A 20,209-nucleotide genomic window follows, 5' to 3' on the forward strand; every position below is an offset into this window, starting at 1 on the left:
GCCAACTTCTGCAAGAGATGATTACAAACAGCTGCTGCTGGTCAGCCACAATACCTGAAATGGTTCCTGGTAGCTAAGCTTTAGGACATAAGAATGAAGAAGTGAAAATAGCCCAGTGGCAGCAAATGGTGTTTGCATGTCTTTTGTCCCAAGAGGGGGGGATCTGTGGACCTCCAAATGTCATTAGGCACCAACACCCATCAGTTCCCACCAGCATGACCAGTGGTTAGAGATGGTGGGAGTTGTGGTCCAGAAACATCTGGAAAGCCACAGGTTCTTTATCCTGCCTTTAGTGCCTAGCTCTCAGAACGGTTCAGGGTTATATGAAGTATCTTGCACATTTTTCTGCTTCCTGGAGCTGATTGGAGCTGGAGACCCAACAACAGCTGAAGAACTACAGGTTCCCCAACCCTGCTGAAATATCACTTCTGTTAACATTTTGCAGCTGTGTTGCATTTCTGCTGTGCTTCACTCTTAGCTGGCAATTAAGAAAGCAATTTATTAGAATCAAACACAGCTGATCTCTGAGATCACCCAAACATTCAGATCTTTGTGGAAGGATGCAGCTGACAGTGTGCAGAGCAAGGAGAAGAGGTGAGGTCCCACTTAACAAACAATTATTAGGAAGGCATTCGCATAAGAAGTCCACAATTTACATTGATTCCTATGGGAACATTTCTAATCAGCGTTATGTCCAATCTCCCTCCCTGCATGAAGAAGGGAGTGGGCCAACTCCAGCTGTTCAGATATCTGAATATGTGGTATGTATAGCACGGTTTGGGCATAATTCTTTATGTTCGGATAACTGAATTTTTGCATAAAGATAGCAGATAGCAGGACCTACATGTAATATGGATGTTTACTGTTGATAATACCTTTCACTGCTTCAGGCACCCTTACCTCTTAAGATTCTTAATCTTATTTCTAGATTTGCACCTGTGTGCCCATTCCTCAGACCCAAAGGTGCAACCAAAATAGTACCCTCCAAAAGTTGTGGCACTCGTTCCCACCAGCCCCAGCCAACATGGCCTATGGTCAGGGATAATGCAAACTATAGTCCCACAAATTCAGGAGGGTACCAAGTTAGCTCTAACCTTTTAGCATTATTCAGGCATTCTATCCCACATTGTGGCAAGCCCTTGTGTCACCATCGCCATTCCCACAGCTTTTTGCATGTTAGGGACCGAGCCTCTGGAGCAGGGGAGCTTTTTATATACTCGTGCAGGGTCCCAGCACAATATAGAAAGCCTGAAAGATCAGGGTTCTAAATCACGCCTGGAGCCTATGCAAAGAGAAACGGCTCCTTGCTCACCTGGTACATCTCCAGTGCATGATATAGAGGGCTGTGGGAGAGGCAACAATGACATGAAAGGAGAGGGGCTGTGGAGGGCACCCCTGTTCTCCCTTGGTGTGCTACATTGCTGGGGGAGCCTTGTGGATTGCTGCCACCACATAGTGAGGAAGTTCATTGGTTGTATGGTGGAGTTACAGCAGCTTAGCTAGAGCAGACACACCCCAAAAAAGGAAGGAAGCATGTGTATGTATGTGAAAGTACAGATTCACAAGTGGTAGTGCAAATTCTCAAAGCGCACACATTGTTATCAGAATCAAAATCCTACATATAGCACAGCATATTTGCTAGCTAGTCACTGACCTTTCGCAAATCCCTTGATAGATTGTATGCTGGGGGGAGGATATACTTCAATGCAGAAGAGGCCTTGGCCAATCTGGTGTCCTCCAGATGTTTGGGACTACCCATGTTGGCATGGCCATGCTGCCAGAGACTGAGGGAAGCTGTAGTTCAGGTTGACCAAAACTGGCCTATTGGAATCCATTCATATAAGGGCTGTAATCTCCAAACAATATACTTCTATACTGCAGAGCAAAAACTTGAGAACTACCATAGATGGGGAAAGAATATCAAACACAATGACTGCAAGTGGAATTCAACATCACACAACCAGGGTATGCCGTGGTGGCTTCTAGCAAGATCTCTCAAAGAGTTCCATGAGATCTCAGGGATCACGCTGGAAGCCACTGCCACACAATAAGCAATGCAGGAACTCATTTCATTAGCTTCCACTAGTGCAGTGGTGTCCAAACTTTCTTCAAAGAGGGCCAGATTTGATGACGTGAAGTGCCGTGGGGGCCAACCAGAGGGCAAACCAAAGTTGTTGATGTTGAGGGTTTTTTTAGGATTTTGCCCCAGGAAATAAACTGCCACAGGGGCCGGATTAAACTAACCAGTGGGCCAGATTAGGCCCCCAAAAGGGACTTTGGACATGCCTGCACTAGTGCAACAAGTTGGTTGAATGCCGCTCTAAGTGTCTTAAATCCAATCTGAAGGTTACAAAAAAACTTTCAGCATGGTCCAGGGGATGCTGGCCATGCATTTCATTTCACTTGCAAATCACTTTTGACATTGAAGGGATATTCAGAATCGGATTAAGATATGTGGGAGCAGGGAGACAAGAAGAGGTGCTAAAAAAAAGAGTAAAGCATACTTATAGAAGCACCTCTATTTAAAAGCTTCCTAGCTGCTTTGGATGGCTAGAGGACTCGACTTTTCTTTGTTTTCAGACAATTCCAGGAAGCTTAAAGGCCATCTTAGATTATCACTTTGGCTGCGACCTTGTGCAAGATTTATATTGCTGCCCTGATTTACAAATGCATTTTCTGTGCTCTGTTGCCTGGCAGCTGAATGTGCGAACCCACGCCATGGTAAAGCAAAGTGGGTGGGTGAGATGATTGGGAACTTCTGTTTGTGGGTATGCCCATACAAGCACACATGCAGTAACACGTTTTTGATGTGGCACTCCTGCGTGCACAAACTGCCCCACAGAAAGCTACTTCTAAGTAAGTGTGCAAGAATCATAGCTGTGGGGCGGAAATTAAGGTGGCAATTTGTCCCACAGTTTTTGACATTATGGTACAGCAGAAAAATATAAGGGAATAGTCAAATCAGTCTAGCTGTACTCTTGGAAAAAAAATAAAAGTAGTGCTCTAGCTGTCAATTTCTCCCATATACACTTAACTGCTTTGTTTTCTAAAGCACTTTTTCTTCCAGGGGGGTTTACATCCCAGCTCTAAAATCATGTTTGCTTAGAAACCTCAGGGAGTGCGATGGAGCTTACTTCCCAGTAATGCATGTTTACTTGGAAGTGCGTCACACCAATTTCCATGGCACATACTCCTAATTAGCTTTGTGTAGGTTGAAGCTTTAGAGCATAACATTAATTTTATTTTTACCCTGCCTTCTGCTCACGACAGAATCCACAAGGCAGCTCACAAAGACATATGACACTGCGGGGAGTGACTTACGAGCTTTGTCCCACGTATGCTTATAGCAATTTGCATTTGGGGACCATGTAACTGATTTTGTTATCAGTTTTCGTTCCCCCAAAGGCTGCACAAGCTTGATAAGCAGTAAACACCATGGAAATGTCTGTGCTTTTTCATTTCAGCTATTGATTGAACGGAAAGCATGAATGAGCACTGATTCTACTTAGAACATTTTTGGTAAGCGCATTTCAATAATGACGATATAGTAAATTGCACGTTTGATGAGATGTCTCTTTTAAGCTTCTGAAATGCGCAACACAGTCAGCTTGCAATGTGCTATGCTATTAGGAGTTTGACAATGACAGAAATCTATATATGTTACACGGGTCGCTGTAGATAGCACATGGCAAAAATATACAACTCATGTATAATCAACCCTTTGATTCACTGCACATTTAAAAAGGAATAAATTGTCATTAGTAGCCTCATTAGAAACTGGGCCATGGAATTACAGGGCTTACTGAAATCAAGATGTTTGCCAGTGGCTAAGCTGGAAAGAGAATTACCCTACATGATATTTGTAAGTGTGTGAATGTGTATCGGCACACGCAAGTGGGTACTACTTTCAAATCCCCCCTCTAGCTGAACAAAAAAAAAAAAAAATCCCACCCTATCACATCAGGGAGAAAAGTTTAATTGCCAGCTATTTCCTTGCTGTCCTGGGTTTCTATTTGCAGAGAGATAGAAGACAAAACATAAGGGAGCCTTAAAAATATTTTTCCCCATGTGAAGTCTGAGGTGATTTAGTGCCTATTGTACCATAAGTATAAAGAAGGCAGCTAGCACAGCAATCCTGTAATGTAAGTGCTATTGAGTTCTTCAACTGGGTTTACTCCTAGTTAAGTGACTCTAGGATTGCAGACTATACCACTGAATATACTGGCAACTTTGTTCTTGGACTGAAGTGAGGCTTTATTTCCAGCTGACATCATGATTTTGCACTAATACTGGAGACAAGATTCTGACCTCATTCAGAATGGAGGCTTCCTTATCAGTCAAGGCTGACATGACATGAATGCTCATATCACCTCTTCCAACACAAGTAGGGATGGGTTTGTAAATGTTGATACCCCTCATATGTATAATGTTTAAAAATCAAGGTTTCTTGGAACAGCACACCAAATAATTGGCCTCTTTGGGCCACAATTAACAACAGCCAACTGCACAACATGGCAACTACAGGGTTTCTCTTTGGTCCACTTCAAACATTGCAAAGTTAGTGGATAGATGACCATATATCCGGCAACAAATCAAAGCGAGACACAGTTCTTGCCCTACGTACATGCCACATGCTAGTTCTGAGTCCACCAAAGGCCCATATCCCATACTTGCCAATGTGATAGTATGAGAAGCAGCCCTTTGAACAGTAATAGCTGGATACTGGACATAATATAAAATTAATTGTTAATATGTTGGTGCAGAAAGTAGTAGTGCAACATGCCTGGGAGCAGGGGAGGGAATGGCACACTGCCAGCTAGGTTGCAAAAGCAAAATGGGTTTGTTTCTTTAAAAAAAACCTAAATAACAACACTAGACAAGTAGCAAGAGAATTCCAGATAGGTACTGGCAGCCTGACTTCCCTGTTCAGCTGATGCCAAAGAAAATGAGCAGTAACCTCCAGGCAAGCCTTACTTGGGCCCTCCAAATTAGAGCGAAACTAGAGTCACCAGCCTTCTGTTTACGAATTTTGTATCAATAGACATAAGCGGCATTAAAACATCATTTTCCATATAAGTGTAAAAAAAGAGGAAAAGGTTCTGGGAGCCACCAAAAGGTGTCAAGCACCAGCTTGTTTCTCTCCCTTGGAACAAACGACAGGCCTCCTCCTGCTCCTCTCTAAGAGAAACAGGAACTTTGCACTTCAGGTTCAGCACAGTGAAGAAAGTACTGTGTTCCCTTACGGCTTATTCTAGACTAGAGTAACCAAAAGCCAAAAACAATGTTGCTTCATTATTATGCTTACAGAACAAATAAAAAGTATTTGTTTATATGACTTAGCAGATGTCACTTGGCGAAGGTGAAAAGGACCAGGCTACAGGGTTGTTGGACCATTGTTCAGGAAACAGCTGGGACCTGACTTCCTCCAAGGAAGTGGCAGCTGAGTGGCAGGGCCAAAGCCCTATAAAAAGGACGGCAGGGAGGGAGAAATGACCAAGGCTAAGAGGAACAGGCAACAGGGAATGTTGAGTAGCTGACACTGCAACTTCTACATATGAGTATATAATCTACCTGGGAACCTGACGATCAAGGGAGACAACTTTTTCACACAGCAGATTAATTAAGTTGTGGGACTTGAAGCTACAATATGTGATTGTCGTTAAATGGCTCTAAGGTTGGGTTAGACAAATTCACGGAGGATAAAGGTTTGTCAGTGGCCATTAGTCATGATGGCTAAATCAAGCCTCCATTTTGAGAGGCAGCATGTTGTTTGAATAGTGTGGCACCAACAGGGTGGAGCCTGCGTTATACTAAGCCAGACAATTGGTCCATCCCATTCAGGGTTGTCTATACTTACTGGCAACCGCTCTCCAGGGTTTCAGGTAGGAGTCCTCCCAACTTTCCCTGGAGATGCTAGGGATTGAACCTGGGATTTGTACGTTTCAGTGCATGTAAGGCAGATGCTCAGCCACTGAGCTATGGACTTTGTGCCTTGCTTGGGGACTCCCCAGGTGGGTCACTGTGGGAAACAGAATGCTGGACTAAACAAAATTGTTGGTCTCGTCCAGCTGGCCTTTTCTTGTGTCCTTATGCCCTTATTAACTTAGGCCTTTGCTTCTAGGCCCTTCTGGATTAGTTTTCTATTTTGCATTGGTAGCGATGATACTATAAATCCAGCAAGACTGAAGTTGCGCTTTGGGTGGGTAGATGAAGCATATGTATTTCCACTCTGTTTTCTAGATTAATTTTTAAAAAAATGTTTGCACAGCTAATATTTCTGTGCAGGATCTGCACATGCAGAATTATAAAATTCTGCTGTCAAGAAATGCTTCTACAGAACTGTATAGACGAACTCTGAGCGCACTTAAGAGAGGAACTTAAATTAGGATAGGGGGGACCATCTATTTCCACAGAGCCAAAGATACAAGGGGTTACAAAATGTATAATCATTACAACTCATTATCTGAATAGCTAAAATCACCGAGTCTGCAATGCATTCTCCTTTCAGCGCTGCAATTTCTTCTCCACACCTGACACTGAAGCTCTGAATGTTCTCCAGGTCATCTGGACAATGCACTTTGCAGCAGACAGTGGCTGCACATAAACACTCCATCTTCTCTTCGCATAAAGCAGCAATTCATGATTCTGCAATGGCAGGCAGCAGGCAAGCTCTCACCTTTGCTTCTTTCCAAGCGCTTTGGTATTCTGAAATCCAGTCACAGCTTGTGTTTCTTTTGTCAACGTGGAAGTATCCCACACAGCCTGCTTGGTTGCTCACCTCTCCCTTCACATTTTGATTATAAATGGAAGGCTTTGGCTGCTGCTCTCTTTCAGGGAAAGCCGCTGCCTTCAGAGTCTGCTGCCCCCTTTGTGAATATCTCAAAATCTTGGTGTCTGGAGGAGTTTCTCTGGGTGGGTGCAGCCAGATCGATTTACCATTAACAATGAGCGGGTCAGTCTCTTTCTGATATGGGCTAATTTCCAGAGTTGGCATCTTGCCTTGGTTTTTCAGACTTCTTAGCTCTGGGCAGCTGTTTTCTCTTTGCATTGGTCTTGGGGAGGGAAGTCTGGGGAAGCTGACAGCATCTGGTTTCTCCATAGCTTTTTCTCGAGGTTCAGATACACTGATGCCTTGAAAATTATGCTGTGAATGGTCAGTGTTCTCACTTCCATTAGGACATCTCCACTGATGAGTCCTCTCAGCTTCTGTGTATAACTCCTCTAGCGGGTCGGCTTTAGAGCTCGAGTAGGTTTTGATACGATCTAAAATGGAGCTATTTCTTTCGAATGTCCTCACATTAGGCAGAATGTCAGTTATTTTATACCTGGAGACCATTTTTGGTGTCTCAGACAAGCTGAAGACCCTGCGACTATTATACAGCGTTCCCAGTTTCTCTGTGTCTTGGACTTTACGCTGACTCTCTGGTAGGACTGGAAAGGTAGGTCTTGCCAGCTGGCAGATAGACTGAAGGTAGTCTTCACCAGAAGAAGAATCTGGACTCGTGCAAGCATTTCCAAAACTTTTTGTGTTGCTTGTTATGTCATCTAGAATATCCTCAAGGGCTTCACTTATGGTGGGAAGAGGCTTTGCTATGTTCAGTCTTATCCGGGGAGCCATTACTGTAAAGAATATGCAGGATATAATTAGCCAATGGGAACACACTACAAAGATGTTGCTTTATAAGCAAGCATTATAGCTTAATGAATGGAAAGTTTCTGCTGAAGCAGAATACGTTTGTGAAAATTATGAGCTGGTTTGCAACTGAAGGGGAGCATGGAGGGAGGAGAGGGATGAAAGCCCTGTTGCATGGAAGTCTTTGTGGGCTTCTAGCAGGGCTGGTTAGTTGTAGCCAGCCCTGATAGTTTAACCCAGAATTTTCCAAACGTGGGTCTCTAGCTGTTTTTCGACTACAACTCCCATCATATTCTACCATATGCTACCATATGCAGTGGTCAGGGATGGTGGGAATTGTAGTTGCAACAACAGCAGGAGACCCAAGTTTGGAAACACTGCTTAACCCTTGGACTGAATATAAATTTCCTGATATATAAGTGTTTATGCTTGTGGTTTTATATATTTTATTTTTTTAAATAGACATAGTTGATATTTTAAATAAGTTTGTATTTTATTTTTTCACTGTTTTGTTACTTGGTTGGGTGCCACCCTCGGCTCCTATGGGTGTGAGGGAGAATAGGATAGCAATTTGATAAATAACCACATAGGGCAAAGCGATGAAATGAGGAAAATTTGAGGTGGAGGAACTACTAGATTCAGAAGATTCAGACTGGGACAAGGTGGTGGTGTTTTTCTTTTTCCCCTTCCCCTTTCCGTGGTGTTTATTTGAGAATATGTTTATTTGAGAATAGGGATGTGGGTGGCCGATCAGAAGGTTGGTGGTTCGAATCCCTGCAACAGGGTGAGCTCCCATTGTTCGGTCCCTGCTCCTGCCAACCTAGCAGTTTGAAAGCACATGAAAGTGCAAGTAGATAAATAGGTACCGCTCTGGCGGGAAGGAAAACAGCGTTTCCGTGTGCAGCTCTGGTTTGCCAGAAGCGGCTTAGACATGCTGGCCACATGACCTGGAAGCTGTATGCCAGCTCCCTCGGCCAGTAAAGCGAGATGAGCAGCGCAACCCCAGAGTTGTCTGCGACTGGACCTAACGGTCGGGGGTCCCTTTACCTTTACCTATGTTCTCCTCATGGGCTCCGTGGGGTAGGGATCCATACTCCAGTGGATCCAAATCTCCTTCTGCACGGTGAAGGAGCAACAGAAATGGGCCTCCACCCATAGAAAGGGAAACGTACAAATCATATCCCTCGCACTGCACCTCCCACCACATTTTTTAAAAAGAGTAAGAGAACCATTATGGTTGAAAATCAGCATACAAACGTTGTTAACCAAATATTAGTAATAAACTATTTCCCTGGGTTAGTGTTTTCTTTCTAAAGCAGTTTGTACCTCTGCCAAACTTTGGGTTTCCCCAAGCCTGCAATTATTGTTGTTATAATTTATTAGATTTATATGCCACCCTTCATCTGAAGAGCACAGGGTGGTTTGCAACATAAAAAACATAACACCGCCATCATCAATATTCCCAACACATTTAAAACACTATAGATTGTTTAATCAGCCCAAGGCCTGGTTGAAGAGGTACCTAGCAATATGAATTAAGCCTCCTTGGAGAGAGCATTCCACAAATGGGGAGCCAGCACAGAAAAGACCCGTTTTTGTGTTGCCACCCTCTGGACCTCTAATGGAGGATGCACACAGAGAGGCCCTCAGAGGATGGTCACAGGGTCTGGGTCCATTCAGATGGGAAGAGTTGGTCCTTGATGCATTGTGGTACTGAGCCATTTAAGGTTTTACAGGTCAAAGCCGTCACTTTAAATTGGAGCCAGAAACTATTCGGTAGCAAGTGCAGTGGACCAGGATTGGCGTAGTATGCTCAAACCATCTTGCCTCGCACAAAATATTGGATATGGCAACAAAGCAAATCTTAGCCAGGATAATTGCAAAGAACCCTCAGCATTCTTACCAAACTACAATTCCCAAGATTCTTCCAGGGAATACAAGGCAGATTCAAACCAGTTTAAAAGCCTGGGGTAGTTCTACCTCAAAAGGATAATTCCTTTCTCCTTGATATGGGAAGGATATATGTCCCATAGCAGTTGCCCATACTTCTATAACACTCTACTCAACAGCTCTCTAGACCTACAACTGCACAACAAATAGCTCTTTCCACCTTTTCCTGTTTACTCACAGGGCCCAGGGGACATTGAATTCAGGTCACATCCACAACATACATTTAAATCGCATAGCTTCCCCCAAAGAATCCTGGGAACTGCAGCTTTTTAAGAGGAATTGTAGTTCTGTGAGAAATTGCAGTTCTGCGAGTGGTGAACTACAGTTCCCAGGGTTCTTTGGGGGAAGTTATGTGCTTTAAAGGTACGGTGTGAGAGCTTTATTGCTCTTCTCAAACTACTATGTCTAGTTGCTTAAAAGGAAATCTTACTTTCTTTTAAGCTTTCCAGACGTTTAAGAGGACTGCCCTAGGCAGTGGGCTCTTGCCATTTAAATCTCCAGTTGAATCAAGAGAAAATGGAGGCATGTCTTTTTCTGCTCATTCTCCCCTTCGCCCTTTCCTCAGTCCCTGTCCCTCACCTGCTGTGGTGGTCAGGTTTCCTGATAGGCTACGCCAACCTTTGCCAACCTGGTGAAGTTGTAGTCCCAAAAAGATGGGAGGCTCCAGGCTGAAGAAATAGGGAGGTAGCCAGATGACAGGAAGATGGTGGGAACCAGCCCCGAGGAGTCAGTGAAGAAATGCAAAATGTAACAGTGGCAACTTGGTAAGAAAAAAAGGCAATAGAATTCAGTATTTACTGGCTGGGGTGGGGAAAGATTACTTTAAAAGCGATTGTAGCATCTTAATCTCTCTCTCTCTCTGTTCCTCTTCCCTTTATTAACTCCCACAGTTGTGCAGTGCCTTTATTAGGAGCATCCAAAATGTCACAAATTACTAAGCTGTTGATTTCTCTTGAAGGCTTCATCAGGCAAGATGCTGCACCAAGTGGGTGTTGGGGAAATGAGGCGGGAACAGAAGCCTAGTCCTAGAATTAGGCTTGATGTCGTAGCCCCACGATGCATCAAACCCCGATGTAACTGACCTTTTCACCTCAGGTCCTTGGCGCAGCATAGTAGTACACTGGTAGTAAGCCTTGCTTACATCAGTAGGATTGACAAACACACCAGATAAAGATCTCCCTGGCATTATTGCTCCCGCGGTCATTATGAACATGTGGCTCCCTTCCTCCACCGCTACTCCAGGCACCCTCTGGTTTTTCCTGCTTCCTTGGTCACAAAAATGGCAAGCACTAAGCTGGCAACAGTGGCCTAATCCATACTTGTATATTTATTCCCTGCCCCCCCCCCCAGCCCTGCCTCCTTTGAGCTCTAAATTCTCACCACAACATTCATTATGACCGACCACATTTTCTGTTAGAACGCTCTTGCTCCCTTCTTACCTGACTGTTGTTTGTGGCAGCTACGGCTGGATTGTTTCGAAATCTCCAGGCTCAGCGTCTCTCTTCTGCGCTGTCTGTTCTCCTTGATTTCCAGCACTGAGTGTGCTGCTGTCTAAACCAAGGCTGCACATCAGGGTAGCAGCTTCCAGTCAGCTGATTCAGCTGCTTTTTGGCTGCCGTGGCTAAATATAGACTGGTAGATGCCACTCTGTTTCCCAAGCATTCTAATATGATAAGTGCCTCGTCTTACTGGAAGGGTAGAAAGCAGGGAATCTGGGCGCGGGCAGGGGGAGCACAGCAGTTCAGAGATGATCTCCATAGCAAACAGAAGAGCACAAACTTGTGCTTTATTTTCTGAATTATTCAATAGGCCCAGGGCACTGGAAAAGGAGTGGCTATATGTGTTGTGCATTTGCATCCGTAGGAAGCAGTTAGCAGAGCATTAAACCAAATTCCTAGCTGCTGGCTTTTCTTTTGGTGTGGGAAGTGGAATATATATATATATATATATAATATATAATATATATATATATAAATGCATGTGGAGGCTACGGTTAACAGGAATTCGCTTTCTGCTTTCAAATAATCTGGGGTGACCAAATTCATCTCTGTATTCCAAAGCACAGATACGAAATCTGTACCCCCCTCCCATATGTTGGCTGGCTAACTCCCAGCCAGCAGGGCCAATCACAGAATTATAGAGTTGGAAGGGACCCCAAGGGTCATCTAGGCCAACCCCCTGCAAAGCAGGAATCTTTGGCCCAACATGGGGATTGAACCCACAAGTCTCATGCTCTACTGCCTGAGCTATCCCAGCTCCAATGACCAGGAATTGCAGTCTAGCAATATCTGGAGGGTCAGGTTCCCCACAGAAAATAGAAAACAGTCTCTGTCTGTCTGCCTGTCTCTCTCTCTCTGAGACACATACACACACACTTAGAGATACTGTCTGTTTAGATGAAAAAACCCCTTCATGCTTTTCAGATGATACATTGCAATGTACATAATTTCAGTCAGAATTAATTCCAGAAAGCTGGACAAGATGGGCCTTTGATCTGGTTCAGTCGGGCCCTTCTTAAGCTGCTATGAACTGTACCCTAAAATATGACTGAACATCTTTTCACATGGACCTTCCATAATATAGAGGAGGTTTCAGCTTGTGCCTTTTTGGACCTGTTTTGGCTGTGGTGGTTTACTGCATTTTCAAGATTTCCAAACTGGTAAAAATTAAAAATATTTAAAGAGGTCCTTTTTCACATCTATGAGGAACAATGCATTTCCTCTAATATTCTCAAAAGGACAAATTTACAGAGCTTTTGTTAATATGCAAATTTTTGTACATTTATTTTACAAAAAGACAGGATGATTTGACAGCTCTAGTTATAGGTTTTATTGATCCACATACAGAAGTATCTTAATAATGCATTACATCAAGCAGAATGAAGCATTTTCTCTATATGGCTCCGCAGCTTTTAATTATTGATGACCTAAAAGCATTTTTAAATGTCTTTAGTGTCACATGCATATTTCAAAAGCACTCGTTCTGCGTCCAAAGCGTTCCTTTAATATAGCATAAAAGAGGCTTTTATTTACCTCTTAAGCCAATGTTTTTCTTCTGGTGTTTCTTCAGTTGGTTGTCAAAATCAGAGATGGAACCTTTGAAGAATCCCTTGTTTTTATAGTGCCTGAAGCTGAAGAATGTTTCAGTATTTATACCTTTAAAGGAATGTCATAAATCAGTAGGGGCCTGGAGGGAAGAGGGTGGCAAGGCAGTGCTGGCTCAGACAAGCAGATAACTAGTTAACAGACTGAAACCATGGGGTTGCCCTTTAACTTGTAGCTTTCTGGCCCAGCGCTGTGGGAGAAGAACACATTCTTGAAAGTGCCCAACATATCCTATGGACTAGAGAAAACCTGTGCATTACTGAAAAGAACTTAAGATACCCCACTGATATTTCTTTTACTCCTTTCTTTCTGACATCTCTAGCCTTTCCCACCTCACTAATGAAGCAGTATAATGAGTATAATCATGGGGGCAGGAATTCCTTCCAACTCTACAATTCTATGATTCTATGAAATAGCAATGAACGATAACAGAAGGACAAGTTGATCCAAAATGGTGGACAGCAATGTTAAAAGCTGCACAGCAGCAGCAAAACAATTAAGAACAACAATATCCAAGTGGGCAATATATTTTTGTGGGCTTTTACTACTATACCTTTCTATACCAGTGGTGGGAGCATGCTGGAGCCAGGAAAAATAGCACTGTGTACATAACCTCAGTCCTTGAGGTGTAAGAGAGCATTTTAGAGCTCAACGGTGTCATCTAATGGAGGAAGGGGTAGAGAAAAAGAGACGAACCTCTGCCCTCCCGATGTTATTGAACTTCTCATGCCACCCTCTTTGAGCCAGCCCTGCTTTGCAGCCCGTGCGCCCCCCCCCCCCGCATGCGCACACAAACACACACACACACCACCCTGGGCAACCTGGCTGTCTTGGGTTGAAGTCCAATAACCCCCTGCTCCCGTTTGAAAACAGTTTCTCCCCCCAGCCAAGCATTTCCCAAATCTGACCTGGATTCTTATCAGGCGTGGTTGAAATAGTTTGTTGGGCACAACATTCCAGATATTCTACATTCAGCCAGACGTTCCAAAATTTGAGGCTAGAAAACTGCAGGCCTCTCAGCCAGCAGGGGCATTTCAACTTCTATGGTGTTTTGAGGTTAAGGTACTTATTGTGGGATACAGCATTTCTGTTTAATTTCACCTGTACTTGCTGCTTTCATTGGGAAGTTACTTCTTTTGGTTGCTTTTGACAATTGTATTAACTGTCTCACTTCTTTTTAATTGCATGGTTAGACAGTATTGTGGTAACCTGCTTTTGGACTTCATGGTGAAGGTAATATAAGAAATCTTTTAGATCGATGGACCTTTTCCCTTTGCTTGCGAGGAATCCTATTTGGAATAAGGGAATTTCCCTTTACAAAAGGGAAACGTTGACAGCTATGATAGATGTGCATGTGTACAACGGTGTCCCAAAGAGGAGGCAGGCGTTCTAAGATGAACTGTATATAAGTTTCAGAGGCCACACTTGTCTGACTGGAAAAAAAAAAAAGTTGCTGCAGATTACATGATCCTGCCAGGGCATTTAACGGAAATGTTGCTAAGACACTGATAGCTTCACATCCCACACAAATGCAAGTTGAGGCATGCTGAACTATCGCCCAACTCAAAAAATGTTAGGAGAGAACAGGGGGCAGGGGGGGCTGCTTCTCTGGTCTGTTATTCTAAGCTTGGCTGAAAGCTCAGAATGTGCAATTTCTTCAAATGGCATTCTTTAATCTGGGGGTGGGAGGTCAAGAAACCCTGTGTGGTTGTTACTAAGACATTTTCAGAGACATTTTAACTGGGTGTTCATTGTCCACTCGCCATGAGGCCATTGCTCGGAGGCTACATTGCAGAAACAGATAGGAGGGGGGAAAGATCCAGAGCCCTCCACTACCAAGGGCTGTTGAATACACCTACACAGGTCACACCAGTCCCTCTTGCTAGGGGAAGAGGCAGAGAAGTCAAGCCAGAAGCATGATGCTGTACTGTTTTTAACACTGATTGGGAGCCGCCCAGAGTGGCTGGGGAAACTCAGCCAGATGGGCGGGGTATAAATAATAAATTATTATTATTATTATGAGAGGGAGCATAGGGCAGTAAGTAGACAACCATAGAGGGGCAAGGAAGGACAGGTCCATGTGACAGGAGCTTCAGTGCCTATACTAGCTCAGTCCTTAAATCGAAACACCATGCTTGCTGTTCTGCCACCTAGGGGTACCTACCTGAATTAATTGAATCACGCTTGGAAGCAGAACCAGAGGGAGGAAGCCAAACTGCTAGTGGCAGCAGCCTCTTTAAGGAGTAGCAACACCCCATGCTTGGCAAATGGGATAAGCCTCTTCTGGTAGGCAGTTCCAACAGGCCGCAGTATGGGTGGGCACTACACCTACACCCTACCCCACACCCCACCCACACACTACATAAGAAAATAAGACTATAGTCGTACCTTGGAAGTCAAATGGAATCTGTTCCAGAAATCCATTTGACTTCCAAAATGTTTGGAAACCAAAGCGTGGCTTCTGATTGGCTGTGGGAAGCTCCTGCAGCTAATCGGAAGCTGCGGAAGCCCAGTTGGACGTTTGGCTTCCAAAAGAACATTTGAAAACCAGAACACTCACTTCCGGGTTTCGATCATTCAGGAGCCGATCTGTTCGGGAACCAAGACGTTCAAGACCCAAGGTACGAATGTGGTGTGTTGTATCAGGGCATTGGTCCATCTGCTCCAGCATCCTGTTCTGGCATTGCCCAACGAGATGCCTGTGGGGAAATGTCAAGCAGGACCCAAGTACAAGAGCACTCTCGCCTCCTGTGGTTTCCATCAACTGGCGCTCGAAAGCCTTGCTGCCCCCAATGTATGGAGGTAGAGGTTAGCCATCTTGACTAGTAGCCATTGATATCCTTCTCCTCCGTGAATTTGTCTAATCCTTTTTTAAAGCTGCCTCCTGGGGGAGGGAGTTCCATTGTTTGCCTGTGTACTGCATGAAGAAGCATTTTCTTTAATCTGTCCTAAATCTTCCAATATTCAGCTTCGTTACATGTCCATGAGTACTAGTGTCATGAGAAAAGAAGGAAAAAACTTTTCTCTATCCACTTTCTCCAGGCTGTGCATAATTTTATAGACTTCTATCATGCCCCCTCTTACTCACCTTTTCTCCAAACTAAAAACAAAACCCAAACGCTGCAACTGTCCTTCATCGGGGAGTCCTGCCATCCCCTTGATCGTTTTGGCTGCCCTTTTCTGAGTCTTTTGCCATTCAACAATATCCTTTTTGAAGTAAGGCGACCAGAACTGTACACAATATTCCAAATGCAGCCTCGCCATAGATCAACGATATTGTAATAATTAGCAGATTCATTCTCATTTCTGTTCAAAGCTGTCAACATTTCCCTTTTTTTAAGGGAAATTCCCTTATTCCGAATAGGAGTCCTCGCAAGAAAAGAGGAAAGTTGACAGCTATGATTCTGTTCCAAAGGCTCCCTAGAACCTGCCATTTTCATGTATGCCACACACTGGGTCACCATCTTCACTTAATCTACTGAAGGCAGCTGTCGTTCCAGGATGAGCACAGCATTTCCATCTGCTCCTTGAATCTCCAAGTACAGTGGTACCTCAGGTTAAGTACTTAATTCGTTCCAGAGGTCCATACTTAACCTGAAACTGTTCTTAACCTGAAGCACCACTTTACCTAATGGGGCCTCCTGCTGCTGCCATGCCGCCGGAGCCCGATTGGTACTTCGGGTTACAGACACTTCAGGTTATAGACTCTTCTAACCCAGAAATAGTAAGAACTTTGCTTCAGGATGAGAACAGAAATCGTGCAGTGGCACGATTGTGGACAGCAATCCTGGACCCACTTAGCTAGGAGTAAGCCATATTGAATGCAGTGGAGCTTCTGAGTAGACATGCATTGGATCACACTGCTAATGCAATTTTTGTTCTGCATACAAACATACATAAGTTTTTAAAAACAAGCAGTTGTTGAGAGATATATTAGAAATATATTTTAAACATATATTTAAAAACCAAACAACTGACAAGAGATCAACACAGGATGACCATGGATGGCCTTCACATTTATATTGCATATTAAAAGGAGACAGAGATGGTGGATAGCATTTGCCTTATCTAATTATATTTACCGTATTTTTCGCTCTATAACACGCACCAGACCATAACACGCATGTAGTTTTTAGAGGAGGAAAACAAGAAAAAAAATATTCTAAACGAAATAGTGGTTATATGATTTTTGTGCTTCATGCTGTGGCCACAGACATGTGATCTGACAGTGAGTTTGGAGTAGCCCACTGCAAAAATCATGAGGATCCATGTGAATCCATGCTTTGTAACCACAGAGGAGGGAAGGAAGGGGAACCATGGATCCTCTGCTCACGACTGCAGCAGATCCCCACCACCACCCGCAGGCATTCGCTCCATAACACGCACAGACATTTCCCCTTACTTTCTAGGAGGAAAAAAGTGAGTGTTATGGTGCAAAAAATACGGTACATAGCCTATTAGCCTGTTGTGCTTTATGAGTGATAGATACTTTGGTATGTACCAAAGACAATTGCTGGGAAGCATTAATGAGCAAGTGGGTATTAGCTAGACAGGGCTGGTTTTGCCAACCATCATCCAGGACTCATTCAGAGCTCTCTGCTAATTACTGAAGTAGCACACCTGTAAAGTCACCAGAGACCCAGATAGATAACCTGGAGCAAAATAACACAAAGGCCATTCTTTTTAAAGAAGCACAATGGAAAATGTTGTTTCAAGAGCTCATGTTTAGCTGGAACTGTGAGTTCTCTTGTTAGAGAAAAACAATTTTTAATGAGAGATTGGGGCAACAGGGGTAATCTTGCAGGCTGACTTTGAATTTCCATGTTTTGATTATTTAAAGTATGTGTCTTTTAGTAAACATGAGTAAAAAATAGCAGCCAGTTCCCTTGCAGTATTGCTCTGCCATTTCAGAAACTACATCTTTTATATTTATATTTGCAGACCTTTCCATAAAAATGTCCAAGGCATGCACACATGTGATCTAAATGTTTCTGCTTCCTCCTTTTCTTGAGTTTAGTGTTCTTCCCTTGTGGTCCCACTAGTCTCACCGTCCAAGTCTGGTGCGTGATACTGGAGGGAAGCTTTTCTTATTCCTGCCAATAGAAGCTTCTCTCCTGGGGCCAATGCCAGGTTGGTGTAGGTGTGGCAGGATGAAAGTGCACAGGAGAGCTGCAGTCCAGATCTAACCCCCTCACCCCATACAGCTGTTGCTGTTAAAGAAAAAAGCAGACAGAGACCTCTTAGTGTGGCTGTAGCACAAAGGGGCAAGCTGCTCCTACTACTTTTCTCTCTCTCAGCTATCTGTTCCAGCCTTTATAAATGTGTCGGAGTGAGTGGGACTCAAGCTAAGAGTCAGTACAGTGGTACCTCGGGTTACATACACTTCAGGTTACATACGCTTCAGGTTACAGACTCCGCTAACCCAGAAATAGTACCTCAGGTTAAGAACTTTGCTTCAGGATGAGAACAGAAATTGTGCTCCGGCGGCACGGCAGCAGCAGGTGGCCCCATTAACTAAAGTGGTGCTTCACGTTAAGAAAAGTTCCAGGTTAAGAACGGACCTCCAGAACGAATTAAGTACGTAACCAGAGGTACCACTGTATCTCCTGTTTAGTAAAAAAAAAGGGGGGGGGTAACCAATACGATCTCCTTGAGCTCAAAAAATCCAGCTCCCTTCAAAAGCCACAGGAATCTAATAATGAAGCAATTCTTTCCCATCTATTCCCTCATTTGCTTTCATGTGCCGACATCTAGTGGCTGATGGGCTATAAAGTGTCTGTTATCTGAAGCTCTTTCTTATGCTGCAGAACTGATGTCCACAGTGGCGGTGGTGTTGTTTTTACAGATCAATGTCTCTGTGTTTTGGTTTTTTCCAGTGATTTTGGTATGTCCAGTTCATAGTTCTCTGTGTGGAAAAGACTCTAGGAGGATAACCTGGTAAACTCCAAGCCTTGGAGTTCATTTGAACTAAGCTGGGTGTTCTGCAATGCATAAGAGAAACATGTTCTTTGCCTACAGGGCTGAGAGTTTAAGACTGTGGCTATGTGCCTATCTAGGCTGTTTCAAGTTGCCTCCCTGGCTGTCGGCAGGTTTGTAGCCTGGTCCATACATTAGGGGGTGTTATTGTGTTGTTGTTTTTATTTTGATTATATATTTTGTGGTTTTATATTTTGCTTTTGTTCTGTGAACCACCCTGAGACCTCTGGGTATAGGGTGGTATATAAATTCAATAAATAACAATAGTGCTTTTTTCTAGGGGTACGCAGGGGTATGCATACCCCAAAACATTTTGTGAATCTAAGTTTGGCCTCATTGAGGGGTCGTATTTCAAGATGAGTAGGAAAATGGGAGTACCCCCAAACATTTCTTTTTTAGAAAAAAGCACTGATAATAATAATAATCTGAATGCCCTGGGAGCCTGCTTTGTGTGACTGCTGCTCCTCTCACTCACTTTTGTCTGAAATCACACGTCTGGGCAACTGGTACAGATAGCATTTAATGACTTGTCTGATTTGTAATCAATATTATTTAATGGCTTTGTGTTGCTGAATAACTTTGTCATTGTGGAATGAGTCGATTACATTCAGGTTTCATTCACTCCCCCCCCCCCCTCTTTCCTTTTTATTGATTGACCCTCATAGGAACATAGGGAGTTGCTTGTCAGCCCAACAGTCTGTCTTGTGCAATATTGTCTGCACTGAGGAGCAGCGACTCTCCAGGACTGGATTTCGGACAAAGTCCTCACCCAGTACAACCTTGAGATGCCAGGAACTGAACCTGGAACTGTCAGCATGTAAAGCAGATGCTATCCCACTGAGCCACAGCCCATAGTTCCTTTAGATTATAAATTTATGGGCGGGGCCTTTGTTTTTGTTTTTAATTAAAGATTTTCTTGGTTTACAAAAGTATGTGCAATCTCTCTCTCTCTTTTTCAAGTAACATTTTTTACAGATCAGTTTCATTTGTTGAGACATTAGGAAGAAAAGGGGGAAAGAGGTGGACGAGGGAAAGGTGAGTGGGGGTGGGGTCGGGTGGTGATGTTTCTATTTTACTTAATATACCAGTATGTGGGGTTTTGTGTCAGTGTCGCTTGTGCAGGTTCTCTGCTATTCACTTGTGTTTCTTGGTGGTGAGAGAGGTTGGGGTTGGCCTAGGGTGTGGTTGTTTGTTTGTGATTGGCTGTGGTGAACTTTGTTTTCGTGTGTGAGTTAGGTGTGTGTGTGTTTTGGATCAGGTTAGCCATATTGATTTGTATGCTGTTGGTGGATTATTGTCATTGTCTTGTTGGGCTGTGTATGTGATAAAGGGGAGCCATACCGGGGTGAAGGCATCTTCTTTTATTTGTCCCTGTGTCAGTTTCAGTTTATTGGTTAATTTTTCTAGTAAGGCTGTTTCCCATACTTTTTGGTACCATTGGTCCATGCTTACTCCTGACAGGTCTGGGTGGGGCCTTTGTTATGTTTAATTTTCATTCAGCACCTAGCAGTTACAGACACTATATATGAATAAATATATTAATGTA

At 43.6% G+C, this 20,209-nt stretch overlaps 1 protein-coding gene across 1 annotated transcript; it reads right to left on the bottom strand.

The window, feature by feature from the left end:
- Positions 1-2,184: 2,184 nt before the first annotated feature.
- On the bottom strand, positions 2,185-11,284 carry LOC310835642 (uncharacterized protein). Its single transcript, XM_083720516.1, has 2 exons — positions 11,023-11,284; positions 2,185-7,620 (listed from the first exon to the last, which is right to left on the bottom strand). The coding sequence occupies exon 2, from the start codon at positions 7,616-7,618 to the stop codon at positions 6,638-6,640; it is 981 nt and encodes a 326-aa protein (XP_083576642.1). The 5' UTR covers positions 7,619-7,620; positions 11,023-11,284; the 3' UTR covers positions 2,185-6,637.
- Between the last annotated feature and the right edge of the window lie 8,925 nt (positions 11,285-20,209).

The sequence above is a fragment of the Podarcis gaigeae genome (assembly GCF_964106915.1).
Source record: "Podarcis gaigeae genome assembly, chromosome: 2".
NCBI classification, from domain to species: Eukaryota; Metazoa; Chordata; class Lepidosauria; order Squamata; family Lacertidae; genus Podarcis; species Podarcis gaigeae.